The following is a 27,478-nucleotide window of genomic DNA, read 5'->3' as shown; positions in this document are numbered from 1 at the left end:
TGGAGGAAGAAATTGTAATGTTATAGAACTAGGCAGGGGAAAAGGGTGAAGTGTCTTTGCCTTCAAAGAGCAAGCATAGGTATACTAGGCTGAATGCCCCTTCTTTTTCTTCACATTTTGTCTGCAGTACCATGGGATTTCTATGATGTAAGCACTGTCCTTTGGAAATGTGCATTATGTCCTGGCTTTTATGGAACAGCTGCAACTTAGTCCCATTTACAGAGGGTGAAGGCTAGAAATGTGCTCTTTGGGTACAAGCCCTTAGCTTAGGGAACTGAGTAGGACCAGAGGTGTGGAGCCTGTTTACGTATAATGTGTTCTGGAGCAAGTGGTTACAATGTACTTGGCCATTTGAGGCAACAAGTGTACAGTGGCGCAGCTGGTAGAACCGCTGCCTTGCAGTGCCAGCAATTGGGGTTCAATCCTGACCTCAGGTGCTGTCTAAGTGGAGTTTGCACGTTCTCCCTGTAACTGTGTGGTCTTCCTCCAGGCGCTCTGGTTTCCTCCTACATAGATTCATGAAGTCAGGTCCTTCGGCCCAACTCATCCATGCTGACCAAGGTGCCCACCTAAACTACTCCCATTTGCCTGCATTTAGCCCATATCCTTCTAAACCCTTCCTATCCGTGCACTTATCCAAATGTCTTTTGAATGTTGTTATTTGTACCTGCCTCATTCGCTTCCTCTGGTAGCTTGTTCCATACACACACCACCCTCTGCTCGAAGAAGTTGCCCCTCAGGTCCCTTTTTAAATCTTTCCCTTCTCACCTTCAACCTATGCCCTCAAGTTTTTGGTTCCCTTTCCCTAGGAAAAAGACTGAGTGCATTCACCCTATCAATGCCCCTCATGGTTTATACACCTCTAAGTTCACTCCTCAGTCTCCTATGTTTCCAAGGAGTAAATTCCTGGCTTGTCCAATCTCTCCTTATAACTCAGGCCCTCAAGTCCTAGCAACATCCTCGTAAATCTCCTCTGCACTCTTTCCAGCTTAATGGCATCATTACTATAACAGCGTGACCAAAACTGTACACAGTACTCCAGGTGCAGCCTCACCAACATCTTGTGTATCTGCAATATGCAGGTTGGTAGGTTAATTGGCCACTGTAAATTGCCCCTAGTGTGTAGGTGAGTGGTAGAATCTGCGAGATAAGGGGGGAGTTGATAGGAGAGTAGGATAAATAAAAAAAAAATGAGATTAACATAGGATTAGTACAAATCAGTGGTTGATGGTTGGCATGGACTCAGTGGGCTGAAGAGTCTCTCTCCATGCTGCCTCTCTCTGTCTCTACACAAGTCAACAAAAGTGGAGCCTTATAAAACTGTAAAAGCAATAACTTATTAATTAGATACTCTAATCACCTAAATGTAATGGAGTTAGAGGAAGCACACAGAATTAATGTAGATCAACAATCTCTGGGGGGAGAGAATTGTCGGCGTTTTGGGTCAAAACCCTGCATCAGGACTCAGATGCTGCTCGACCCACTGAGTTCCTCCAGCAGATCATTTGTTGCTCCAGATTCCAGCATCTGCAAGTCTCTGGTATCTCTGAACTAAAACGGATCCGCAGTTTGTACTGTAGCTCCATTAAAGAAATCTGCCATGCAGGCAGAAATGTCAGCGATAAAGGAAGACGTGTGCATTTGTGCACTTACAAAGAAGCCTTGTTCTCTCGCAGTCGATGGACAATTGCATGAGAGCTCCCCCTTCACTGTGCTTGGGTTCTGCTAGCTGTGTGGGGAGCAGCCAAATTCCTAGCGAGTTTTTAAGAATTTCTCCCATAGCTAGTCCCACCATCGACAAACGTGGGTCTCTTTGTTTCACATCGTTCCCCTTCTGACCTTAGGCAAACAGTTTGAGAACAGCGAGTAGAGGAGTGGGGTGGTGGGTTTGAGTTGTAGCTTTGTCCACTCTGCACATTCTTGAAATCCTCATTATTTGTCAGTTTGTTGTTTGTTTGCACTTTGCAGGGCCTGATCATTTTTGTTTTTGGTAAGGGGCAGAGTTCACCACGGGAAAATGAGCACACCCCCAAAAGTGCAGTTCTCTGCCAATTATCGTTGCAGTGAAAGAAGCCCACCCAAATCTCCAGCCGCTCATCAACTCTCCCACCTTTCCAGGGCTTGTGTTGCTATTTCTGTTTGTTTGCTGGTTACAAGGCCTCTTTGCTTCAAAGCTGCCCGTCCTGGTCTTACACCCTTTTGTTTCCCCCCTCCCACTGATTTCCCTGAAATAACTAGTAAATGCAAGCAACACACAAAAAGTTGGAGGAACTCAGCGGGTCAGGCAGCATCTATGGATGGAAATGGACAGTCAACGTTTTCTGATCGAGACCCTTCATCTGGATTGTGTCTCTACTAAATGCAAGTGTCCATAAAGACTTGCATTTCACATCCCTTTCAGCACATACCAATTTGTCTGACGGCCAACGAACTGCTGTTAAAGTGTAGTCAATACGGGAAATGCGGCAGCCAATTTGTGCACAGAAAGCTCCCACAAATACCAGTGGGATAATGATCAACTGGCCTGCTTTTAGTGATGGTCAAAGTCGAGTTTAATTTTATATGCACAAGTCAATTTGTACACAGGTGCAATGAAAAACTTACTTGCAGCAGCATCACAGGCACATAGCATCAGATAAGCAGCATATAACTGAGAGTTGACCAAGCTCTTAGGTTTAGTCAGATAAAATCTATTTCGATAATCACACAAAAGCAACCTTCATAATGAGTTGAATTCTCTTCTGTTTCCTTAAACAGACTTTCCATTGATGAATACTTTAAAGATGCAACAGTCATCTCCCAATGCAGTATTTAAGGAACAAAATTCTTATTTGAAAAGAAATGGCTCCCACCACTGAAAGTGGGTGTGTTGGTTTGATTGAGATTTCCCCATTATATTTAATGCCCACGTCGAACGGTATAACAACAATGCCACCATTGCTCATCCTCATCTGCTTGTCCCTCAGTTATTACCTGAACAAACCTACTGCCTGATCTTGACCTAACCCAGGCAATGACCTCTTCAAGTCGAGTTTATTCTCATATGCACAAGTACATGTATACACAGGTGCAATGTAAAACTTGCTTGCAGCAGCATCACAGGCACATAGCATCAAATAAGCAGCATTCATAAGAAAAGTATAATTAAACATAAATTATGCACAATTTTACAAGAAAGAACCTCTTGAAGGCCTTGTGGGTATCACAGGTGCCTTTGATCCAAATGCAAGTCATCGCTCCCAGAAAATAGTGGATAGGTAGTGAAGGAGGCATTTAGCTTGCTTGCTTCATAGATGGGTATGAGTATAAGAGTTGGGACATCAGGTTGCAGCTGTGAAAGACATTGGTTTAGGCCACATTTGGAATATTGTGTACAGTTCTGGTCACCACACTATAGAAAGGATGTGGTAGCACTAGAAAGAGTGCAGAAGAGATTCTCCAGTATAAGATGAGATATCTTTATTAGTCGCATGTACATTGAAACACAGTGAAATGCATCTTTTGCGTAGTGTTCTGGGTGCAGCCTGCATAGTGTCGCCACGCTTCCTGCGCCAACATAGCCGCCCACAACTTCCTAAACCATTACGTCTTTGGAATGTGGGAGGAAACCGGAGCACCCAGAGGAAACCCACACAGTCATGGGGAGAACATATAAACTCCTTACAGACAGTGGCTGGAATTGAACCCGGGTTGCCTGGCGCTGTAATAGCGTTACGCTAACCGCTACACTACCGTGCCTGCCGAGAATGGAGGGATTTAGATACAAGGAGAGATTGGATAGGCTGGAGTTGTTCTCACTGGAGCACAGGAGGCTGAGGAGTTACCTTATAGAGGTTTATAAAATTATGAGGGGCATAGACAGGGTAGATAATCGCTGTCCTTTTGTTTTCCCCATTAGTAGTGGAGTCTAAAACTGGAGGACATGGGGTTAAGGTGAGAGGGGAAGTATTTAAGAGAACGTGAGGGGCAGATCTCTCACACAGAGGGTGGCGAATGCATGGAACAACTTGCTGGAGGAAGTGGTAGAGGCTGGTACAGTCACAATGTTTAAAAAGCATTTAGACAGGTACTTGGATGGGATGGGCATAGAGGGGTATGGGCTTAATGCAGGCAAAGGGGATTGGCATAGATAGGCATCTTGGTCAGCAATGGCGAGTCGGGCCGAAAGGCCTGTTCCTGTCTTGTACAACTCCATCACGCTGAGTCTGTGCAATAATTCAAGGTGAATTATTAATAGTCCTAAAGACTAATGCCCTTCATGATATTGATTGCTGAGAATGGGGTGGTGCAGTTAGTAGAGCTGCTGCCTCACAGAACCAGCGATCCAGGTTCAATCCTCCTAGTGCTGTCTGTTTTAAACATTCTTCTTGTGGATTTTGCACATTCTTCCTGTGACTGCATGGGGTTTTCTCCAGGTGCTCCGGTTTCTTCCAATTTCCCAAAGGCATCGAATTGATAGGTCAAACTGCTGCTGTAAATTGCCCCCTAGTGTGTGGGGTGAGTGGTAGAATCTGAGATGGAGTTGATGGGAACGTGGGGAGAATAAAGTGGGATTAGTGTGGATTAGTGGTTGATGGTCAGTGCAGACAGTAGGCTGAAGGGCCTGTTTCCTTGCTCTATGACTCTATAACTAGCTCTTGCTCCCTGAAGTAAATAGAGGACTTACAATCACTCCAGCAGTAAACTTGGTCAATAACCCCTTATCCCATGCTGGCTCTCTCAAATAACAGTCTGATTCAATCCCACATTCCTGCTCTTTCCCCATTCGTTCTGATTAAGTATTCAACAGTCAAGTATGCATAAAAATATTTTTTTCCCTCTGGTACATTAGCCAATTATTTTAACTGTGCTTACTGACCCTGCTTGGCAGTGGAAATTTTTCACTGTTTTTTCTTCACACTTTGTGTGCTTCTACATAACTACTTCCTTCAATCATTCCTGCTGGAAGGAAAACAACCCCAGCTGCTCCAATTTCTGCCTAACCCATGGATCAACTCAGATAACCTTCTTTGCAAACTTTCTGCACTGCAGGTACCAGTGTTTTCTGCGATACTCCAGCTGGTTTGCGCAGCTTTAATCTCATCACAGCCCAAGTATTCTATACATTTCTTAAACACCTCACATCAACTTGTTTTCTACCTTCGAAAGCTTTGTGAATTCTACTTCTGCCCCCCCACCAACCCACTTAAGGACCCTTTTGCTTGTGTCCCTTCCACTAAAATAACGTTCAGACTATTCTACATCCAGAGTATCAGAGGCTGAAAGGTGACCTGATAGGAATTTATAAAATTATGAGAGGTATAGATAGGGTAGATAATCAGTCTTTTTCCCCAGGGTGGAAATATCAAATACTAGAGGGCATAGGTTTAAGGTGAGAGGATGAAAGTTTAAAGGAGATTTGCGAGGCAAGATTATTATACAGAGAGTGGTTGGTGCCTAGGACACACTGCCAGCGGGGATGATAAATACCAGATAGAAGCACATATGCGATGTGGATGAAAATGTAGGTGGGCTAATTCATAAGGTACAAACGTTGGCATAGTCATGGATAGTGAGGAAGGTTGTTAAAGGATACAGCAAGATATATACCAGTTGGAATATGGGCAGAGAAATGGCAGATGGAGTTTAATCTGGATATTTGTAAGGTGTTGCTCTTTAGGAGGTCAAATGCAAGAGGAAAGTATACAGTAAATGGCAGGACCCTTAGGAGCATTAATGTACAGAGATAGAACATAGAACATGGATATACTGGGGTAGAAGTACATAGTTCCCTGGAATGGGAACACAGGTAGACAGGGTGGTAAAGAAGGCGTATGGTATACTTCCCTTCATCAGTCGGGGTGTTGAGCATAAAAGTCAGGAGGACATGTTGCAGTTGTACAAACCTTTGGTTAGGCCACATTGAGAGTATTGTGTACAGTTCTGGTCACCCCATAATAGGGAGGATGTGGCGTCTTTGGAGAGAGTGCAGAAGAAGTTCACCAGGATGTTGCCTGAATTAGAGAGTATTAGCTATAAGGAGAGGCTGAACAAACTTGGACTGTTTTCTCTGGAGTCTTGGAGGCTGGTGGGGGGAGGGGGGGGCAGTGGTGAGCTAATAGAAGTATATAAAATTGAGAGGCATAGATAGAGTAGATAGAGAGTCTTTTTCCCAGGATGGTAATAGCAAATGTTAGAGGGAGAGAGAAAGTTTAAAGGAGATTGACAAGGCAAGTTTTCTTACACAGAGAGTGGTAGGTGCCTGGAATGGGCATAAATGGAAAGTGCTGAAATCAGATACAAAAGCAATATCTAAGAGGCATTTAGACAGACCCATGAGCAGGCATGGAATGGAGGGATGTAGACTGTGTGCAGGGAGATGTTCAGTTTAATTTGGCATCAGTCGGCAGAGACATTGTGGGCAAAAGGGTCTGTTCCTGTGCTGTATTGTTCTGTGTGTTGCATTCGTAAAGAGAATGAGGAGCAAGATGAATCTTTAAAACAATTGAGACCTATAGATCCACACCTTGAGAAAGTAGAATGGCCAGCTTGTGAAAAATCATTGCTGATTACGTGGTCAGCCAAGGTGGACAAATTGCACACAGCATAATCCCACAAGATGCAGGGGGATATGAGATGTATTGATATTGATTCTCCGTCTCTTGCCTGAAATGGACCTGTTTTCCCACACCCTATGTTCAGCATGTTGACTGATTTCCTTAAGCATTTGCCTTGTATGTTCCAGTAAAGGAGAATTCAACTCATTGGCATACTACAACTTTGATTTACATGGCACTAAGAAAAGAAAAGCTTGCAACACTATCAAACTGAGCCACACGAGGAGATTCTGCTGCAGCTGAACAAAAGCTTAGTCAAAGGGGTTGATTTCAAGGAATGACTCAAGATCTGAGGGAGGTAAAAAGTAGAGAGGTTTCAGTAGGGAGTGTCTGAGAGGCACAGCTGCTGAAGGTGGAGTGATTCATTTTGATGATGCACAAGAGACCAGAATTTAAGGATCATTGAGGCACATTAGAGAGATGGAGAGGGGTGAGGAGCAATCCAAAAACTAGGTTGCTCGTTTCCCAATCAAAGGAAGCACATCACTTATTATTTCTGGTGAATAGTGATTTTAGAGAAGGACTGGGAAAAGTACAAGTTTGTATGAATTATCCCCTTTCAAAGTTTATCTTCTGCTGTGAGTTTGTGTGGATTGAAATTTCTGAAAGTCACACTTTCTGGAAATGAAGGATAAAAGTGATGACAAGGGAGAATAGCTAGAAATGCATTGTAATGCAGGAGCTATAATTTTTCTTCCCACACCAACACTGGGAATATCAAAGTACTTTTGTACTCTGGAATCATTTGAAATATGCCAGGAAACCCACGGATTTCAAGAACACAAGAAATAGGAGCAGGAGTAGGCTACCAGGCCTCTCAAGCCTACCCCACCATTCAATATGATCATGCCTGCTCTGTGCTGGCCTCAGCTCCTCTTCTGTGCTGGTTCCCCATAACCCTCCATTCCTCGATCTTTCAAATATTTCTCTATCTCCCCCTTAAATGTCTTTAACGATCTGGCCTCCACCACCCTCGGGGGCAGAGAATTCCAGAGATTCACCACCCTCTGAGAACTCTCAAGTTCATACCACTCAATCCCCACAGCCCTGAAAATGTTCCCATTTCAAGTACTTACCCAAATCTTTTGGAAAGTTCCAGTTGAATCTTCTTCCATTGCCCTTTCAGGCAGTACATCCCATTATCACAGCTAGCTATTATATATGAAAAGAAACCCATTTCTTCCCCCTCACCCCCACACTCTGAATTTTTACTAATTAGCTGGAGAAAGATGTAACGTTTACATCCCCTGCCTCAGTTCAGACTTGGCTCTGCTGGCTGAAAGCGTGACCTTCATTCAACCTGTCTACTGCCAGTTCACATTATAAAGTATGGCATGCTTGCCTCCATCAGCCACGACATTGAGTATAGGAGTTGGGACGTCATCTTACAGTTGTACAAATTGTTGGTTAGGCCGAACTTGGAGTATTGTGTGCGGTTCTGGTTGCTGTGTTACAGGAAGGATGTGATTAAGCAAGAGACAGTACAGAAAAGATTCGCAAGGATGTTGCTGGGACTGGAGGGCTTGAGTTATAAGAACAGACTGGATAGGCTGGGATTGTTTTCCCTGGAATGAAGGAGGCTGAGGGGTGACCTTATAAAAGTTCATAAAATCATGAGGGGCGTAGGGGGTAGATTGTCAGTCCTTTTCCCAGGACGGGAGTCTTAAACTAGAGGGCACAGGTTTAAGGGGAAATATTTAAAGGGGATCCGAGGGGCAAGTTTTTCACAAAAGGTGGTGGGTACACAGAACGTTCTGCCAGAGGATGTGGTAGAGGCGGGTGCAATTACAACATTTAAAAGACATTTGGGCAGGTACATGGATGGAAAAGGTTTAAAGGGATGTGGGCCAAACACAGGCAAATGGGACTAGCTCAGGTGGGCACCTTGGTTGGCATGGACGAGTGGGGCTGAAGAACCTGTTTCTGTGCTGTATAACACTGTGAATCCAAGTCATTTTAGCATATGAGTCACATTATAATCATGGCAATGTGTCTGTGCAATTTTGGTTTTGATACCACAGCCTTGACATTTTGAATCGGCCAATTAGTTCTTCGATTTATTTTCCCCTTTGAGGACTGGAGTTTTATTTGATGTAAGGGTTCCCTACTTTTAACAACGGTGTATGTGACACCCTTTGGCTATTTATATGGGGAGGGTTTGCACGACATTTCCTTTTGGGAGCTTGTGTTCAATTATGCTGTAATTTAACTTCACACCTCCTTTAAAAATAACCTCGTAATCACCAGCATTTGCTTGTTAATTGAGAATTACTTTCACATGGTCTCTTAAGTGCAATTTTACCAGATAGCATGAGACCGTGATGTATTTGACATGATCTCATCACTGGAAACAGAAAGATTCCTTCCAGCTTTGATTTAATTGTGACACACGAGAGAGACTGCTGATGGTGGAAATCTGGGGCAATGCACACAAAATGCTGGAGTACCTCAGCAGGTCAGTCAGCATCTGTGGAGGGAAATGAACAGTTGATGTTTCAGGCCGAAACCCTTCATCAGGACTAGAAAGAAAGAGGGCAGAAGCCAGATGTCCTCTTTTTTTTCAGAAAATGGGGTTTCCCCTCCACTGCTATCAATGCAGCCCTCATCCGCATCTCCTCCGTTTCCTGCATGTCTGCCCTCACCCCATCCCACCCCTAACAACACAGGGACAGGGTTACCCTTATCCTCACGTACCATCCCACAAGCCTCCATATCCAACATATCATTCTCAGTGACTTCCACCATCTCCAACGGGATCCCACCACCAGACATATCTTCCCCTCCCCTCCCCACCCCCCTCCGTTTTCCACAGGGATCACTCTCTTTGCAACCCTTGTCCGCTCATTCCTCCCCACCGATCCCCTTCCAGGCACTTAGCCCTGCAACTATGCTAAGTGTTACAACTGCCCCTACACCACCTCCCTCACCACCATTCAGGACCCTGAACAGTCCTTGCAGATGAGGCAGCGCTTCACATGTGAATCCACTGGTGTCATTTATTGCACCCGGTGCTCCCAGTGCAGCATCCTCTACATCGGTGAGACCCATTTCAGACTGGGGGAACTACTCTGTCGAGCACCTTTGCTCCGTCCGCCAGAACAGCCAGGATCTCCTGGTGGCCAGCTGCTTTAAGTCCACTTCCCTTTCCCACACTAACATGTCTGTCCACGGCCTCCTCTGTTGCCAAGTTGAGGTTAAGCACAGATTAGAGGAACAATCCTTCATATTCCGTCTGGGTAGTCTCCAACCTGATAGCAGCAACATTAATTTCTCTAAATTCTGGTAACCCCTCCCCCTGTTTCCCCCCACAACCCCCCTCCCACCCTTTGATTTTCTCTTATCCCTCTGGCCACTTCACCCTTCACCTCTTTTGCTGGTTCCCCACCTCCTTCCCTTTATTTTGTGATTTACTATCCTCTACCATCAGATTCCATCTTGTTCAGCCCTTTGCCTCTTCCACCTATCACCTCCCAGTGTCTCATGTCATTCCCACTTCCCCTCCTCCACTACCTACCTGCCTTCCCTCCTCACCTGGATTCACCTACCACCCACCAGCTCGTGCTCCTCCCCCACCCCCTCCCCCTCCCCCCACCCTTTTATTCTGACTTCTGCTTTCTTCCTTTCCAGTCCTGATGAAGGGTCTCGACCCGAAACGTCAGCTGTTCGTTTCCCTTAGTTGCTGCCTGACCTGCTGAGTTCCTCCAGCATTTTGTGTGTGTTGATTTAATTGTGAATTCTCTTTCTGAATGGAGATGGGAGGATTTTTTTTCTTTGTAAGATAAGATATCTTTATAAGTCACATGTACATTGAAACACACAGTGAAGTGCATCTTTTCCTTAGTGTTCTGGGAGCAGCCTGCAAGTGTTGCCACACTTCCAGCGCCACCTTAGCATTCCCACAACTTCCTAACCCGTACATCTTTGGAATGTGGGAGCACCTGGAGGAAACCCACACAGTCACGGGGAGAACATACAAACTCCTTACAGACAGCAGCCAGAATTGAACCCTAACCGCTACACTTCCGTGCCTGCCTAAAAGAGAGAGACTAGGTTATAAGGAAATAAGGAATTGGTCTGATGGGAATGCTCTGAGACCCAGCTACTGCCCTTTTACATTAACTCCACTGTATCCTGATAGTAGTTTTGTAATTCCATTGAGAAATAATTGCAAAACTCAAGCTTTTTTTTAAATGGACACACAAGAGACTGCAAATGCTGGAATCTGGAGCAACACAAAATGCTGGAGGAACTTAGTAGGTCAGGCAGCATCTGTGGAGGGAAATGGACTGTCAATGTTTCTGGTCAGGATCCTTCATCTGGACTGGATGAAATCCCTGTTAGGAAATTGTGCTCTTGCTTTACTTTAAGTAGACATGGAGATCATGTTGCCATTAGCAGGAGAGTCTAGGATCCAAGGGCACAGGCTCAGAATAAAGGAATGTCCCTTTAGTACTGAGATGAGGAGGAATTTCTTTTGCCAGTGGGTGCTGAATTTGTGGAATCTGTTGCCACAGAGGGTTATGGAGGCCAAGGCATTAGGTGTATTTAAGGCAGAGATTGATAGGTTCTTGATTGGTAGAGGGTTAAAGGTTACAGGGAGAAGGAGGAGAATGGGGTTGAGAAAAATATCAGCCATAATTGAATGGCAGAGCAGTTTCAATGGGCTGAATGACCCAATTCTGCTCCTATGTCTTACAGTATTAAGTTCTACTTAATTTTACACGATGCACACTCGCATGTTATCCATGTTATTGGAGTGTTAATCCCAAGGCTTAGACTAATGCTTCAAGGGGTTACAAATCCCTCTAAGGTCCAATACAAATCTATCCATTTATTCAGTTAAGTGAATAAATCTAGAGTTCCAACCTACCGGCTGGGAACATTCTGTTTTCCCAATGTTCTTTAGGGAAGAAATTCCTTAACTAGCGGTGACTCCAAACCCTCAACAATGGGTTGACTCTTGACCTGGCCACTGAAATGGCCTTTGCAAGCTGAACCAACATCCTTGTATGTGGTGGGAGCATCTTCATCACATGGGCTGCACCAGTTTAAGAGGGCAGCTCCCTATCAGCTTCTTGAGGCAATTTAGAATTGGCAAGTGGTTGCTAGCAACACCCACATCCCAAAAATAAGGAGAGGTTCTTTACCTTCTTGTGGTTGCATTGTCGGATGGCAGGGTTCAGCGAGCAGATGTTCTGTTCTACGATGGGCACCAATGGGAGAGGCACCTAAATTATATCCTTTCTACTTCAGATTTTCAGCATCTGTAGTCTTTTCTTTTATAAAGTTTTATGGCTGTTATATTGTGAGCCATTGTAACAGTACAATGGCTTAACAGTAACGTATGAATAGCATATTGTCCAGTTCCCAGTGTTGTGTTCTGCTAACTGAACGCATCCCATTGCATTATTGTTACATTAACATCCTATATAAAAGCAAATGAAATCACATTTGTTTTTAATAGTGATTGTTCTATTTTAATCCCGTGAACATATGAATGCCTTCTACTCGTCAGGCACCCTGCTTGCCTGTTTCGCAAGGGCGTGGTTTACAGCCAAGGCTCTGTGACTGAATGTTGAAAAATGGCTCGCAGTACACCCCTATCTAGTTTAAACTTCAAATCAAGTACTAGCTTCTGATTCGCCAGTTCCTGCCCTCCGGCAAACGTGAAAGGTTACCGCTCTTTCTCCACAGATGCTGCACATTTTGTTCTTATCTCATTACACATTTGATTTGTGAATCTCTTGTTTTTTTGTAATCCAATAATTGTTATCAATAACTAAGCCTCTAGAAGCCCAAATCAATCGAAGCACTTTGAGTTTATGACGCTAGGAATTGGTTATTAACTACAGATAAAAGCCAAGTCCAGATCACTTGCACAGTTGTAATTAGTGTGACTCAGTACCTACCCAACCTCATCCTAATTTTATGGAGCTTGACCCTTTATTGAAAATTTCATTTTTTTTTAATCAATTCAGTTTGTAACTGGTCATAATTTTTAATAAATTAATTTAATTCAATCTTTCTTCTAAATGCTCCATAAATTACATTTGCTTCAGGCAGCCTATTACACCAGAGGTTGCCTGAGGAAGCAGCTGTTGAATAGTCCAAAGAGGTGTGTGGTCTCGAAGGGAACATTAAACCAGTGAGCTTTGCCAGCATACTCTGTATTTTACTGTCTCAGCAGGGAGTTCCTTACTGTAGCTGTAGTACTGGCTACTGGTCGAGCAGAGAGGGTTTGAGAGATGCTGATCTGGATCTTGTTCTCTGTGGAGTGAACTAAGTGCATTAGTTTGGTTCCATTTGAAGCTGATGAAAACTTGGTAATATCGGGCAAGATCTTGCTGTAGTGAGTCCACTGGCCACGGTTTGCCCAGGCCTATATTTGCCTCATCCAGATGTGGTAGGTCCGTCTTACAGGCAGGATCCCAGGAGGGCTGGGTTCTGCAGGACTCCCAAAGTGTTTCGACCCAGTGAGGCACTTTGGGAGGTGCTGAAAGGGTACCCTAACCCTAACCTAACAACCTGAACCTTACCTCAGCAATGGAACACTACGGACCACCTCTTGCACTACCATGGACTTGTCTCTGATTATGTGGGGTTTTTTTCTGTACTGATTTGTTTTGCAGTCTTTTTTCTCTCTCTCTTCACTGTCTCATATAATTAATGTACAATTCTGTGTGTTGTCTGTACCTATGTACCTAGAGGATGGGTGTCAGAAAAATGTGGGAACATGTTATAATGTCTCTTCTGGAGCAGAGAAGGCTAAGGGGCAGCATAAATAAAAGCCTTTAAAGGGGCACAGTGGTGCAGCAGGGAGCTTCGAAGATCCAGGTTCAATCCTGACCACTGCTGCTGAGTGTGTGGAGTTTGTACATTTTCCATGTGACTGTGTAAGTTTCCCCTGGGCACTCCGGTTTCCTCCCAGATGTGCTGGTTCGTTAATTGACCACTGTAAGTTACCCTTGGTGTAGGTGGGTGGAAAAAGATTCAAAGGGGAGTTGGACATGTGTGAGAGGGAATAACGTACAGAGGAACAAGGAGAGGGGGATGGGACTGATGGGAGCTGGCATGGGCTGATTGGTCTCCTTTGTGGTAACATACAAGTAAAATGAGGAAGAGTTCAATAGAGATACAAACTGTTTCCAGTGTGGGTTCTCTGAATCCAGTGGCCACTCTTGAAAGGTGATCACTGTTATATCCAGTTCGGAATTCTGGAGGAACCTCCTTCCCCAGGGAGTGAGGACTTTGTACAAGATGTTGGTGAGGCAGCATTTGGAATATTGCGTTCAGTTTTGGTCACACTGCTATAGGAAAGATGCCATTAAGCTAGAAAGAGTGCAGAGGAGATTTACGAGGATGTTGCCGAGACTTGAGGGACTGAGTTAATGAGAGAGGTTGAGCAGACTGGGATATTTTTCATTAGAATGTAGGAGACTGAGGGATGATCTTATATAGGTGTATAAAATCATGAGGGATATAGACAGGGTGAATGCACACAGTCTTTTTCCCAGGTTTGAGGAGTCAAGAACTAGAGGGCATAGGTTTAAGATGAGAGGGGAGAAATTTAATAGGGACCTGAGGGGGAACTTTCTCACCCAGAGGGTGGTCAATATATGAAATGGGCTGCCAGTGGAAGTGATTGGGGCAGGTACATTAACAACATTTAAAAGGCACTTGGACAGGTATATGGATAGGAAAGTTTGAGAGGGATATCGGCCAAACATAGGCAAGTGGGACTTAATTAGATGTGAATCTTGGTCGGTATAGACCAGTTGGCAGAAGGGCCTGTTTCCATGCTGTATGACTCTATAAGGTGGAGTTCACCTTCACAGAGGCTGTTGAGATAATGGCAATTGATATCATTAAGCAGAAACTGGAAAAACATACAATAAAAATAGGTAATAAGGTGGGAGAGTTCTTGTGTGGAAGTTAGATAGAATTGACATTGAAAAAGTAGGATATTCACTATCACTGTGTCGCATTTTACACATTGTTGCCTTAAAGCTGGAGCCCAATCTCATGCGCACATTGTATGCAAAAACCCATTTTGTACATATTTTAATGCAATAGTGCCGACTTCTGCGGAAGCCTGCCCATTGGGAAATGGGACGGATACTTCTGGGCTCGATTCACTTTAATGTGAGAGATGATTTTTTTTTATCCAATGAGTTAATAATGAAAGTTGTAGGTTTCTCCCAAACATTGTTTACTCACTGTTGGCTGAAACAGTGGGGGGGCCATTGGGGGAAACCTACACTTTCACTATTCTTATTGGGGAAAAAACACATCATCTCGCAGGGTTCAGGAGCTAGACAGCCATTAGTGCTGTTGGGGAAGGTTTAAGCTAATGTGTCAGGGGGATGGGAATCCATGCAGGAAGGGAAGCAAAGCAGAGACCAGAGCAATAGTTAGAAAAGAGTGGAGTACGGAAAGAGTGGAGTACAGAAAAGTCAAACACAAAGGACACAAAGGCTACTAGATTCTAAAAGGACAATGAGTGTAAGTGCACTTTATCTGAATGCCTGCAGTATTCAAAACAAGGTCAGTGAACTTGTGGCACAAATCAGTACAAAGGGCCATTTAGTGGCCATTACAGAAACGTGGTTTCAGGGTGGAGATGAGTGGGAATTAAATATCCAAGGGTGTCAGTTAATACGGAAGGATAGGCAGGAAGGTAAGAGAGGTGGGCTAGTGTTCTTAATTAAGGATGAGATCAGGGCGATAGTGAGAGATGATATAAGATCTAAGGAGCAGAATGTTGAGTCCATCTGGGTAGAGATTAGGAATAGTAAAGGAAAAAAAAATCACTGGTGAGAGTTGTCTATAGGCCACCGAATAATAACATTACAGTGGCACTGGCAATAAACCAAGAAATATTTGATGCATGTAAGAATGGAAGGTGTTCGATAAGGTGCCACATAAAAGACTTATCCATGAGATAAGGATGCATGGAGTTGGGGGTAATGTATTGGTTTATTATTGTCACTTGTACCGAGGTACAGTGAAAAACTTGTCTTACAAACCGATCTTACAGGTCAATTGGCATGGATAGAGGACTAGTTAACCAATAGAAGGCAGAGAGTTGGGATAAATGAGTGTTTCTCTGATTGGCAATCAGTGGTGAACATGGTGCCTCAGGGGTCAGTGCTGAACCCGCAACTGTTCACGATATACATTAACAATTTGGAAGAGGGGACTGAGTGTAGTGTATCCAAGTTTGCTGATGACACTAAATTGAGTGGAAAAGCAAATTGTGCAGAGGATGCAGAGAGTCTGTAGAGAGATACAGATAGGTTAAGTAAGTGGGCAAGGGTCTGGCAGATGGAGTACAATGTTCGTAAATTTGAGTCATCTACTTTGGATGGTAAAATAGAATATCATATTTTTATTTAAATGGTGAAAGATTGCAGCATGCTGTTGTGCAGAAGGACTTTGAGAGTGCTTGTGCATGAATCACAGAAGGTTAGTTTGCAGGTGCAACAGGTTATCAAGAAGGCAAATGGAATGTTGGCCTTCATTGCTGGAGAGTTTGAATTTAAGAGCAGGAAGATTATGCTACAACTGTACAGGGTACTGGTGAGGCTGCACCTGGAGTACTGCATGCAGTTCTGATCTCCTTACTTGAGGAAAGATATACTGGCTTTGGAGGCGGTGCAGAGGAGGTTCATCAAGTTGATTTCAGAGATGAGGGGGTTAGCCAATGAGGAGAGATTGAGTCTCTTGGGACTATACTCGCTGGAATTCAGAAGAATGAGAGAGGGTCTTATAGAAACATATAAAATTATGAAAGGGATAAACAAGATAGAGGCAGGAAAGTTGTTTCCACTGATAGGTGAGACTAGAACTAGGGGACATGGCCTCAAAATTAGGGGGGTAGATTTAGGACAGAGATGAGGAGGAACTACTTTTCTCAGAGAGTAGTGAATCTGTGGAAGTCACTGCCCAGGGAAGCAGTAGAGGGAACCTCATTAAATATATTTTAAGACATAGATAGAATTTTGCATAGTAGGGGAATTAAGGGTTATGGGGAAAAGGCAAATAGGTGGATCTGAGTCCACGGCCAGATCAGTCATGATCTTATTGAATGGCGGAGCAGGCTCGACGGGCCAAATGGCCTACTCCTGCTCCTATTTCTTATGTTGTTATGTTCGTATTAAAGGTTTTGCATTGAGGCTCTGAACGTGTCTCCTAGCCTCACTTGTCAACAGATTCCCAGAATAGGCTAAAACCAGGGTAACCATGGGGATAAGCTATAAACAAGGTTATCTGATCAATAAGTGAACAGGAGCAGGTAGAGAGTGAGAACATAGACAAAGGAATGTATGAGTTGCAAAATGCAGAGCAGGAAGACATGCCCGGCAGTTGGAGACTTCATTCTCCCCCAGCCTCCCTGCAGTTTAACAAGCTTCTTTTGTCTCTTGCCCAGACCTGAGGAAGGGACTTCAACCTGAAACGTTAGCTCTGTTTCTCTTCCCACAGATGTGGCCTGACCTGAGTATTTTGGGACACTTTCTGTTGGTACTTCAGATTTCCAGTATCTGGAGTCTTTTTGATTTTCAGTATTAGTTTCCATCTGGTTTATTTTGTACAGCTGGGGAATGTCAGAGAGGGAGGGAATTGCTACATTGACATTGTCCACGTGGTGGAATGCAAGAGTTGGCTCAAGCTAATCCATTCAAAGGTTGGCTTTCTCTTTCGGGTTATCAGTTTCAATTCGTGGAGCATGTATTAAGAGCAATGTGTAAAAGGGAATTGATTCTGTTCCATTTGATGTCCCTCTCATTGGGTAGCATTCCTCTTATAATACCAGGATGCTTTAGAATCATAGAGTAGTACAGCTTGGAAACAGACCCTTCGGGCACAAGTACGATGAGGTACAGATAGAAGGAAAAACTTGCTTGCAGCAGCATCACAGGCACGTAGATTCAGACAACACAAAGAATGTAAATTATACATAAATTATACAAGATAGTGAAGAAAAAAGACTGTGCAAGACATTATTGCAAAAACAAAACACAATCAGAGACCAGTCCGTGGTAGGCAAGAGGTGGTCCGTAGTGTTCCATTGCTGAGGTAGGATTATGGTTGTGCAGGTCAGTTCAAGAACCTGATGGTTGTAGGAAAGTAGCTGATCCTGAACCTGGTGGTGTGGGACTTCAGGCTTCTGTACCTCCTGCCTGATGGTAGCTGCGAGAAGATGGCATGGCCCGGATGGTGAGGATCCTTGATGATAGATGCTGCCTTCTTGAGGTAGAGTCTTCTGTAGATGCTAGCAAAGGTGGGGAAGGCTGTGCCCATGATGGACGGGGCTGTGTCCACTGCTCTCTGCAGCCTTTTGTGTTCCTGTGTGTTGGAATTGCATTCCAAATTAAAGACCCTGCTTTTACCGTTCTTTAAGAAAGGGACTTTCAGACACTTGTGAGTCTCGGAGAAAAATTTTGCCTCATCTCAACATTTCTTTTCAGCCTGTGAGCTCTGCTTGTCTGAAGCTGGTGTACGGTCATCTGTTTCATCAAGGTCAATGCAGAAATCCAATAAGTTCCTTTACATTTTTAAAATGATCGATGGTTGTTTTAGAATTATGACAAATATCAGTTCAATTAATTTGTGGCTTTCAGCATTATTCTTTCAAGGCTTAACCTTTCAGGGTATAATCCTCCACCGGCGCCTTTGTATTGGTTAATAGATGTGCTGATGGCACAAAAATCAATATGAGATAAAATATATTGGGCATCCAGTGATTTTCAAGCACTATAACTTGCACACATTTTGTTTTAAATCTTAGTACTTGTGAAGTTAATTAAATTGAACTCTCGTGAACAGGGCTTATTTTTATTTTACGTTTTGTGTCCAATGCCAACATTAGGGGCCTCTAGACTTGAACATTCAGTACGCCTCCCACAGCTTTACTAATCAATATGTACAGATCACAGGCCTAGTCTGTGATGAGGATGAGGTCAGGATTGATCTTCTGGTGTGTGGAATAGTTAGATTACCAGATGAGAAACTCAGAGGCCTGGACAAACGGTGAACTGAGTTCAAATCCCACTAGGGTAGATATAGAACTTAAATTCAGCTATTAATCTGGAATTTTAAAAAAATATATGCATCAATAATAATACTCACAGAACCACTGGATTGTTGTTTAAAAACCCATCTGGCTTTGCTCATGTCCATCAGAGGTTGAAATCTGATCTGGCTGAGATGTGACTCCAGACCTACAGTAGCCTGTTGACTCTAAGATGACCTCCACCATCCAGGAGAAATTAAGGGTGGGGAATAAAATGCTGGATTCTCCAGAGTTGCCCAAGTCTTGAAAAATTAAATAACAATCTAAGGAGTTTTATGAAGTCAAACTCTCTGCTCTCAATCCAAAAAAAAGAGCCAGGGAAAACTCCAAGATGGGAATGTCTTCCATCGAGGGGAAAAAAACAATTAATTAATTGCAGTCAAGTTTCCACCTTCTGTCCATATACTTATTATACAGTGGAAGACCTCCAGTTCAGATTAATTGCGAGTGAACAGTATTCACTTTATGAATTATATTTGAATTATGATTTATTTGTGCACCTGGTGTAATTTTTATTTGTGTTCCATTATTTTTTTAAATGTAACAAAATATTATGGAACTTCATAAAGCTTTTGTAGAAATTTATTGAATTAGTTAATATTTGTAACTATTTCTCCAATAGTCACTTGCTTTATTCAGACTTTGATGCTTTTGGTCTGCAGCTGTTTGGGTGGGAAATCTTCAGCTGCGTAATATTTATAGAATCATAGCCAAAATAAAGCTTATGGTAAGAATTTGCATTTATCTAAGTTCCCACAAGCAGCAAGGAGAAAGTGACCGGATCATCAGTTTTTAGTGATTTTAGCTGAGGGGAGAGACAGCTTCCCTGTTCTTCCTCAAAATGTCCACACCTTGGATTGGGCAGCAAGTCCTCAGTACTCCACTGCAAATGTCCTGCGAGGTTATAGGCTCAAATCTATAAATATCTGGAACTTATAATGCCTAAGCCACCAGATCTAAACTATTTCTTTAATGGGACATTAGAACAGTTGGCTTGTAACTTTCCCATCGGCAATTCCTAGGTAAACTTGCTGGATTTGCTATAGCTAGCTGACTCATGAAAGTATTTTGCGCTTTACTTAACTGAAAGTAAATATGGCATGGGTACCATCAAAAATAGGTCGTGTCATGTTTTGTTAGGGCAGCCTCAACATGGTCAAAGAGCAAGTCATCTATATGCCACCTTAGGTAAACATATTGCTTTTTTAATGGGTTGGACGCACTTTGCTGCCCAGGCTTGGAGTTCCTCCTCCCCTGCTGTTTCCAAGGGTAGCGGGTTTGCTGGGCGAGGAGAGATTGAGTAGACCAGGCCTGCATTCTCCAGAGTTTAGAAGAATGAGAGAATTATAAGTTTCAAAATTCCTACAAGGCTCAATAGGGAGGATGTTTCCTTCAGCTGAGGTGTCCAGAACCAGGGGCAAAGAACCTTTGGAATTCTATCCTGCTGAGGCCAGTGGAGGCTTGGTCATTGAGTTCATTTAAATTAAATTTAAATTTTATTTACAGCGTGGTAACAGGCCCTTCCAGCCCAACGAGTCCACACCGCCCATTTTAAACCCAGTTAACCTACCCGTACGTCTTTGCAATGTGGGAGGAAACCAGAGGAAACTGGAGTACCCGGAGGAAACCCACGCAGACACAGGAGAACGTACAAACTCCTTACAGACAGCGACGGGAATCGAACCCCGATCGCTAGCACTGTAATAGCGTCGTCCTAACCGCTATGCTACCATGCCAGTAGCAGAAGAGAGATTGGGCTCCTGTCTAACCACTCCCCTTCTCCTTTTTATACTGGCTATCCCGCCTCTCCACTCTCAGTCCTCATGTAGGGTTTCGACCCAAAGTGTCGACAATTCCTTCCCCCCCCCCCTCCCCACAGATGAGGCTCGACCCACTGAGTTCCTCCAGTCGATTGTTTGTTGCTCCAGATTCCAGCATCTGCAGTCTCTTGTGTGTCCAGAGATTGATAGGTTTCTGGATATTAATGGTATTGATACTGGTATATTATTGTCACTTGTACCGAGGTACAGTGAAAAACTCGTCTTGCATACTTTTCATACAGATCAATTCATTGCACAGTGCACTGAGGTAGTACAGGGTTAAAAACCATAACAGAATACAGAGTAAAGTGTCACAGCTACAGGGAAATGGATGTGGGAAATGATATTGAGGTGGAAGGTCAGCCATAATCACAATGAGTACTGAAGCAGGCTCAAAGGGCCTTGGGTCCTACTGCTGCTCTTATTCCTACTGTTCTGTTGCAGCCAAATGGGTCCAGTAAACCCAAAGCCTTGCCACCATGTCCATGCCACCACCCAGTGTGAGCGATAACCAGGACTCAGGTGGGGAGGTCTTCTTGTGTCCTTCTCTCACTTTGTGCCTACATTGGCCTTCTCAACTGCTTCTCGATGCCTCTGATGATTAAAGACGTTTAAAAACCATTCAAACAGATTTAAATAGACAAGGCATAGAAGTGGGCAAATGGGATTAGTGTTGATGGGCAAAAGGGTTGGCATGGACGTGGTGGGCTGAAGGGCCCTTTTCTGTGCTGTACAGCTGGATGACTATTATTATGTTTAAAAAAAACACACACAAGTTGATTAAAAACATTAATTAAAGAAGTCAAACCACTTTTTCCATCCATGTCAGAGACTCGTTCCAATTAAACAGAGTTGAGCCACATCCTGGCGGAAAGCTGATGAACTAGATACAAAGTGCATCCAGTGCCTTGATCTGGCACAGTCTACAGCCTCTCCTGATTGAGGAGCTGGGGGGGGGGGGGGGTGGGATGTTGTCCTGTGCATTCCAGACTTCTGCATTGCAATGTGCAGGAGCAGAAACCAAGGATGCACTGAGCATCATAGCTAGCCAGCAGTTGCCCATGGACCCACTAGCAAGCCATCAGCACAATACGGACCAGTTATTTCCTGTTTTGTACCAAAATGTTTTTTCCAGATAGGGACATAAACATATAGTACAATAGCCTCTGACTTTAAATATCTAAAGTTACCCCTTGCGCTTCCAAGCCAGAGTTAAATGAGCCAGACAACCTTGTGCGTATATCACAAAAGAAATTAGTTTAATCATCTTCTGTAAACCATCCTCTGATTAAATATCTGTTTCCTTACTAGGTCCTTGTGTCAGCCATCTGAACCCCAATGGAATGATGAAGTAGTTGAGGCAGAATGGTTGTGTTAATGGATTTACAATCGAAGTGCGATTTCTGAATCTGTATTGATTTTGACCTGCTCGTGCAAATGTTGATCCATAAAACTTGTTAGTTATGAGAAAAAATTAATTGTTTTATATTTTCCCCAGAAAAAGTGATCTAATTTTTATTTTAAACCTCAAACTGCTCTATAGAATTTTGCTTGACCACTAACAAAGAAAGTTAACCATGTTCTGTCACCAAAACCCCCGCTTTGTTTCATAATCAATAACCGCATTCAGTCAAACAAGGCACAACTGTTGAACCATATTTAGTATGCTGATGGCTTGATGTTTTGTTACTGTGCTGAGCCTCGAATATTGTGTGGACTTTGCTGGCGTTTCAGTTTGCATCTGATAAACCTATTGAAAAAATTGTGTGAATATTTCACCTGTGTCTAATGTTTAAAAGGGAAGGGTAAAATTAATAGAAGGTAATATTTTGGCTTTGCAGTAAGACCCAAAATTAGGTTTGCTGTAATACTGCAGAGTTGGTGGTGAAATGACTAAGACTGCCTTTGTGAAACACAGCATTGTTCAGGGATGCCAGTTGAGAAGCCCACATTCATTGCTTGTACTTGTTGTTTGCAGCAGAGACAGATGTTACTTGGAACAATGGATCCTCCTCACAGCAGAAGATGGTGGTGACAGGCTCCAAGAGTGCAGAAGACCCAGAGGATGCCAACACAGCTGAGCCAGCTGTTCGCCCCCACTTGGTCCGCCTCTTTTCTCGTGACGCGCCAGGACGTGAAGACAACACCTTCAAAGACCGCCCATCAGTATCTGAAGAACTCCAGGCCATCCATGAGGATAGCTCAGTTCCTGTGGCGGACCCACATTTGATGGAAGTGCAGAAACTGAGCTCACAATCGTTAAGTAGTTCAGACAAGAAGGGGAAAGAAGCAAAACAGATGGCGTCGGCAAGCACCTCAGACCACACTAAGCAAGCGGGAGCCCATTCAAGGCAAAGAGACTCTGGTCTACTCGACCAGCTGGGAAAATTTTTTGGACAAGAAGGATCCAGGAAAGTACCTGAAAAAGGAAAGGTGAGCTCAGAGGGATAGAGGACTGAACAGCTACTTTAAAACCCTCGGAAGAGGGGTCTACAAACTGTCCCTGAGTCAGCAAGAATTGACATAGCCATTCACCCATTCCAAATCCTAAATGGGAGCTTTTTATTAATAATGAATTCCTGTTTTTTCCATTTGCTTCTTTAAGTGGCTTGCTTGGAATATTGAGAGAATTAATAGGTTTGTGCATTACTTCTCCTGTTGCAAAAAAAACAAGCATGTTTAATGTGCAGATATTAAAATGGTTTCTGGTGAAAAGGAGTGTACCGCAGGGCACTGGGAGGTTATGATGGGAACAAAGCCTAAATCTTTTGAGGGTCTTCTGGTTTCTGAGCAACTAATTTGTAAAATATGATGCAAAGAATTTTACAAATCCTTGCTGCATTGTCACTGAAGATAGAATTATTAAAACCGAAAATTGCCACGGTCTCTGCAAGTTTGATAATGCTGAAAATTGTCAGTGAGTTAGAATTCCCTCTGCTGTTAATATCCCTCCTTGGATGGGATCGATGCCTTTTAATTTTGGTTGATTGGCCGTGAACCTCCAGAGAAATCACCTGAATGACTTGGATCTCCCATGTAGGTTGAGATAGAATTGGGCAATGTCTTAAAGTTCCTGACTCCGGTGAGATATTGGTAGATCTCCTACATGGAAACATATCCTTGAGACTTCCCGCTGATCAGTTTAAGAGAAATTAGTCACTCAGGAAAAATGTGCTTTTTCTCTTCAGTTATTGACCTCACTGGAGGCGCTATTCAAATTAATTGATAAATAAATTGGAATCAGTTCCACTTATGTAATTGGCCATTTTAATGGGCCTTCTAAAATTATTTTAAAGAATTAGGCAATTTTTATTCAATGTGATTAATTTTGTTATTTAGGCACTTTTTTTTCTTTATTGCTCTGTACAATTAATAATGCAGAATTGAAATCAATGACCAGTGGCCAAACTTCTATTTTTACCAATGAACAGATCATCTCATGTAGCTTTGTGTGCTCCATGTAAGTCAGGATTGGCCCCTTCTTTTCCCTTAAGAATAGGATCCAAGTGGAGACTGAGAAGGATCTAAATGGATGTCCTGCATATTTCACACAGGAGTTTGTGGTAACAGTTTGCCATCATTACTATTGCCAATGATAGCCATTTTATTATTCCTGGACTATATATGGACTGCTTAACAAAATATCCGACGCTGGATTTAAAAACAAAAATGCTTTTGAACTTTGTAAAAGCCAGTATTAGATCTAAACAAGAAGATTGTAAATATTACTCTATCTTGCAAAATCACAATTGATCTGAATATGGATGACTAGAGGATCCTACTGAAATCCTCTTTGGTAAGGAAGCTGTGAATTTTCGTTCACCATCTCTGTACAATATAACAAAGGACTTGTCTTTTTTTTAAGTATTGCATGTCACATTGACTTTTAATGAAACCTGTAAATTAATCAATTTGTAGATTTTTTTTGAGCTGTGCAGTTGGAATAAGTACAAAATTATGGAAGTCTTCAATTGCACTGTACTTTATTGAGAAACTCTGAGGTGAGAAATATCTTTGCTCAGAGGTGTATAACTGGGCTGTTGATCCACAGTTATTGAGCATATTCAAGAACTACAGGGCTTTGGGAAATATGGAATCAAGGGATATAGAAATTGGATGGGAAATTGGACAATTAGAGCAGAGGCCCTGGTCTAACTGGATGTGGGAACAGTACTTATGGTCTATTCCAGCTCCTGTTTCTGAACATTCTTATGTTAGTCCTGTTGAAAGATGATCTAAACACTTTGGAGTAAGGAGCTGTCATGGTAGCAGTATGGTGCATTTCACTCTGTGTTTGTGACACAATATAGAATGGAAAAGGAGTTGTGATAGGTGTTCCAAATGACCCATTGTAGTGAGATACTTTATTCCATTCATTGCCAGTAATGACGGCAGAAGGATCACTTTTCTGCTGCAGTTTGAATTTTAGTCATAACTAGGAAAGAAGGTGCTCCCTGCTCCTCACCTATAGGTTTGAGAACACGTTGATCCAACAGAAGTATCAGAATTGAGCTGTTTTGTAGTTTATTCAAGAAAGACATTTTGATTATATTATGTGGTGCCTTCTGAATAATTCTTCAGGCAGTGATGTGTAGAATACCATCAAAAGTGAATGTAAAGCATTCTTTGGACTTACTATTGTTCCCGGAACTCGTACTTAGTCCTAAGGGAATTACTGCAGTTGCTGCAAATCTGAAATAAACAGGAAATGCCCAGAAGTCAGTCAGCATCTGTGGAGAGAGAAACAGATTTAGCTTCTGGATCGATGTTTATTTTCATTGGAACTGGGAGAAGGTGGAAGTTCTGGAATGGAGACAAAGTAGGGATGGGCAGAGAGAATGAAAGGGAAGATTCTTGGTAGGGTGGAAGCTGGGAGATAATAAATGACAAAAGGGACAATGGTTCATGGGAAAAGAAGCTGGTCTTGGGACAACAACTTGGTCTAGAGCAGGCGTCAGTGGGAGTGAACTCAAGGCCACTCCCACTGTCATATTTTGCCTTGTGAACCTATCTTCATGTTCAACCAGAGCTCTTTACACATTGAGGTACCATCTGAAGGCACATATACTCTACAAAGATCTTCCCCCTCTCCCGCTCTTGTCAATTTGCATCAGTTCAAAAGATTTTGCCATCCCATTAAGCCAACCCACAGCAGATAATACAGCTGCCATAAGACAGTCGTTCTTTGTGCTGGATGTACGGTGACATTAAACCCAATTTGCAGCAAAGCAGATTCCTTTATGGAACAAAAGTAGCTGCTTGGAATTTCAACGCCCACAGTCTCTTGAGGGATGACCCCTGGATTTTTCTCTTTCTCACACACACAGAAATTGTTCAAACATGCCATCAATAAATTTGCATTTATTTTTGCCAACACAGGGTGCCATTTTGTTCCGTGGTGGCTGGCGGCATTGTTTTTCTTTAGAGTATTGTCACAACACAGTGAGTGACATCACGGATCAGGCACGGGAACAACATGTCTTTATCTTCGGCCTGTTGATCAAGTAGTTTGGCCGAGTTCAAATTCCTCTGTGTTCTATGCGCAGGGATAACTGAAAGATGTATTTAATCACCCTTTTCAACCAGCTTGCCTCTAGACCAGCACAGTGGCACAGCTGGTAGAGCTGCTGCCTGTCAGCGCCAGCGACCTGGGTTCAATCCTGACCTCCAGTGCTGCTAGTTCTTTGCACGTTCTCCCTGTGGCCACGTGGGTTTCCTCTGGGTACTCCAGTTTCCTCCCACATCCCAGAGACATACGGGTTGTAGGTTAATTGTCCACTTTAAATTGCCCCTGGTACATAAATGAGTGGTAGAATCTGGATAGGGGGTAGGAATTTGATGGGAATGGGGGGAGAATAGGTTACAAGACAAATTAGTAGGGGTGTAGGATTGCTTTTTGTGCCATGTGTCTTATGTGATAAAAGAAATATGGAAATGCTACATTTGTGTAAAATGATAAGGATCATGCTAATTAAATAGCTGCTGTTCAACTCCCTGAGCCTTAGAGTGAATATAGTGCTGTGTCCCACAGTGGGTGTGAGGTGACCTGAGCTTTGCATAGCAGCTTTATCTTTTATCACCTGGCTGATGTCCACACTTGATTAAATCAATGTCATTGGAAGCCCTTGGCTTTATATGGGCATCAAGGCAGCATGACTGTTTAACTTGGAATCAGTGCTAGCAGGCACCTTGGCTCTCTGTTTTGCCACTCTGCCCCTGGCTGATAACACACCCAATCTGCTAGAGCTTGTGCCCTAGCTCTCCCCCAACCCCCTTCCCTCTTTAGTTCTGTTCCCCCTTATCTGTTGTTCTAACCGTCTCACTAATCTGGCCTAGTTTTCTCCCCCCTATATAATTCTAGTCTCCGTCTTCCAAAAGTAACACAGTAAAGGTAAACATAATGTTACTGTACTGCATTGTGTGAGAAGCATTGTTGTGAAAGGACCTATGGAAATGCAAGTTATTTGGCCACACTTCTATTCCAACTTCAACCGATGACTGGTAACCGCTGTTCTCCGCTAGCAGCTCTCCCTTGGACTTGCACCCATCCTTTACTTCACTCCATTTTCACAGCCTTACCAATTACTCTGCCCTTAGATCAGTCGCTGCTACCAACCCTGCCTTGTTCACCAGTCTCTGTGTAAGCTTCCAGCACTGTCCCCTGCTGGGTTTGGTCGGAAACACTGGCACCTATATTTCATGTTTTTTCCAACCAGTTCTCACTGGGCAGAATTTATTGGTGAGTGGGGAAAGGAGAGGAACTGACTGAGTTGGGGTTTGAGGATTTGGTTCTGGAAGAGAGATACTATGAGAAACAGGCAGATTAATTCCATCTCTAAACAAAGGAGAGACCTGTGATGACCTCTTATGATATTTTTGGTAATTCGTTTATCATTGTCATGTGTACCAAGATACAATGAAAAGCTTTTTTCGTGCCATCCAGACAGATTATTCCATACTTAAGTACATCAAGGTAGTACAAAAGGAAA

The 27,478-nt window shown here is 43.2% G+C and overlaps 1 protein-coding gene across 2 annotated transcripts in view; it reads left to right on the top strand.

Moving 5' to 3' along the window:
• The window catches only part of LOC127574147 (myelin basic protein-like), a 156,148-nt gene that overhangs the window by 90,447 nt on the left and 38,223 nt on the right, over nucleotides 1-27,478 (top strand). For both annotated transcript variants that reach the window (XM_052022897.1, XM_052022896.1), the window contains exon 5: nucleotides 22,468-22,922. In XM_052022897.1, coding sequence (XP_051878857.1) covers nucleotides 22,468-22,922 — 455 coding nt within the window. The remainder of the gene's footprint in view (nucleotides 1-22,467; nucleotides 22,923-27,478) is intronic.

The sequence above is a fragment of the Pristis pectinata genome, chromosome 9, assembly GCF_009764475.1.
Source record: "Pristis pectinata isolate sPriPec2 chromosome 9, sPriPec2.1.pri, whole genome shotgun sequence".
Classification (NCBI taxonomy): domain Eukaryota; kingdom Metazoa; phylum Chordata; class Chondrichthyes; order Rhinopristiformes; family Pristidae; genus Pristis; species Pristis pectinata.
The sequence above is the reverse complement of the archived record's forward strand: the minus strand, read 5'-3'. Positions and strand labels throughout refer to the sequence as shown.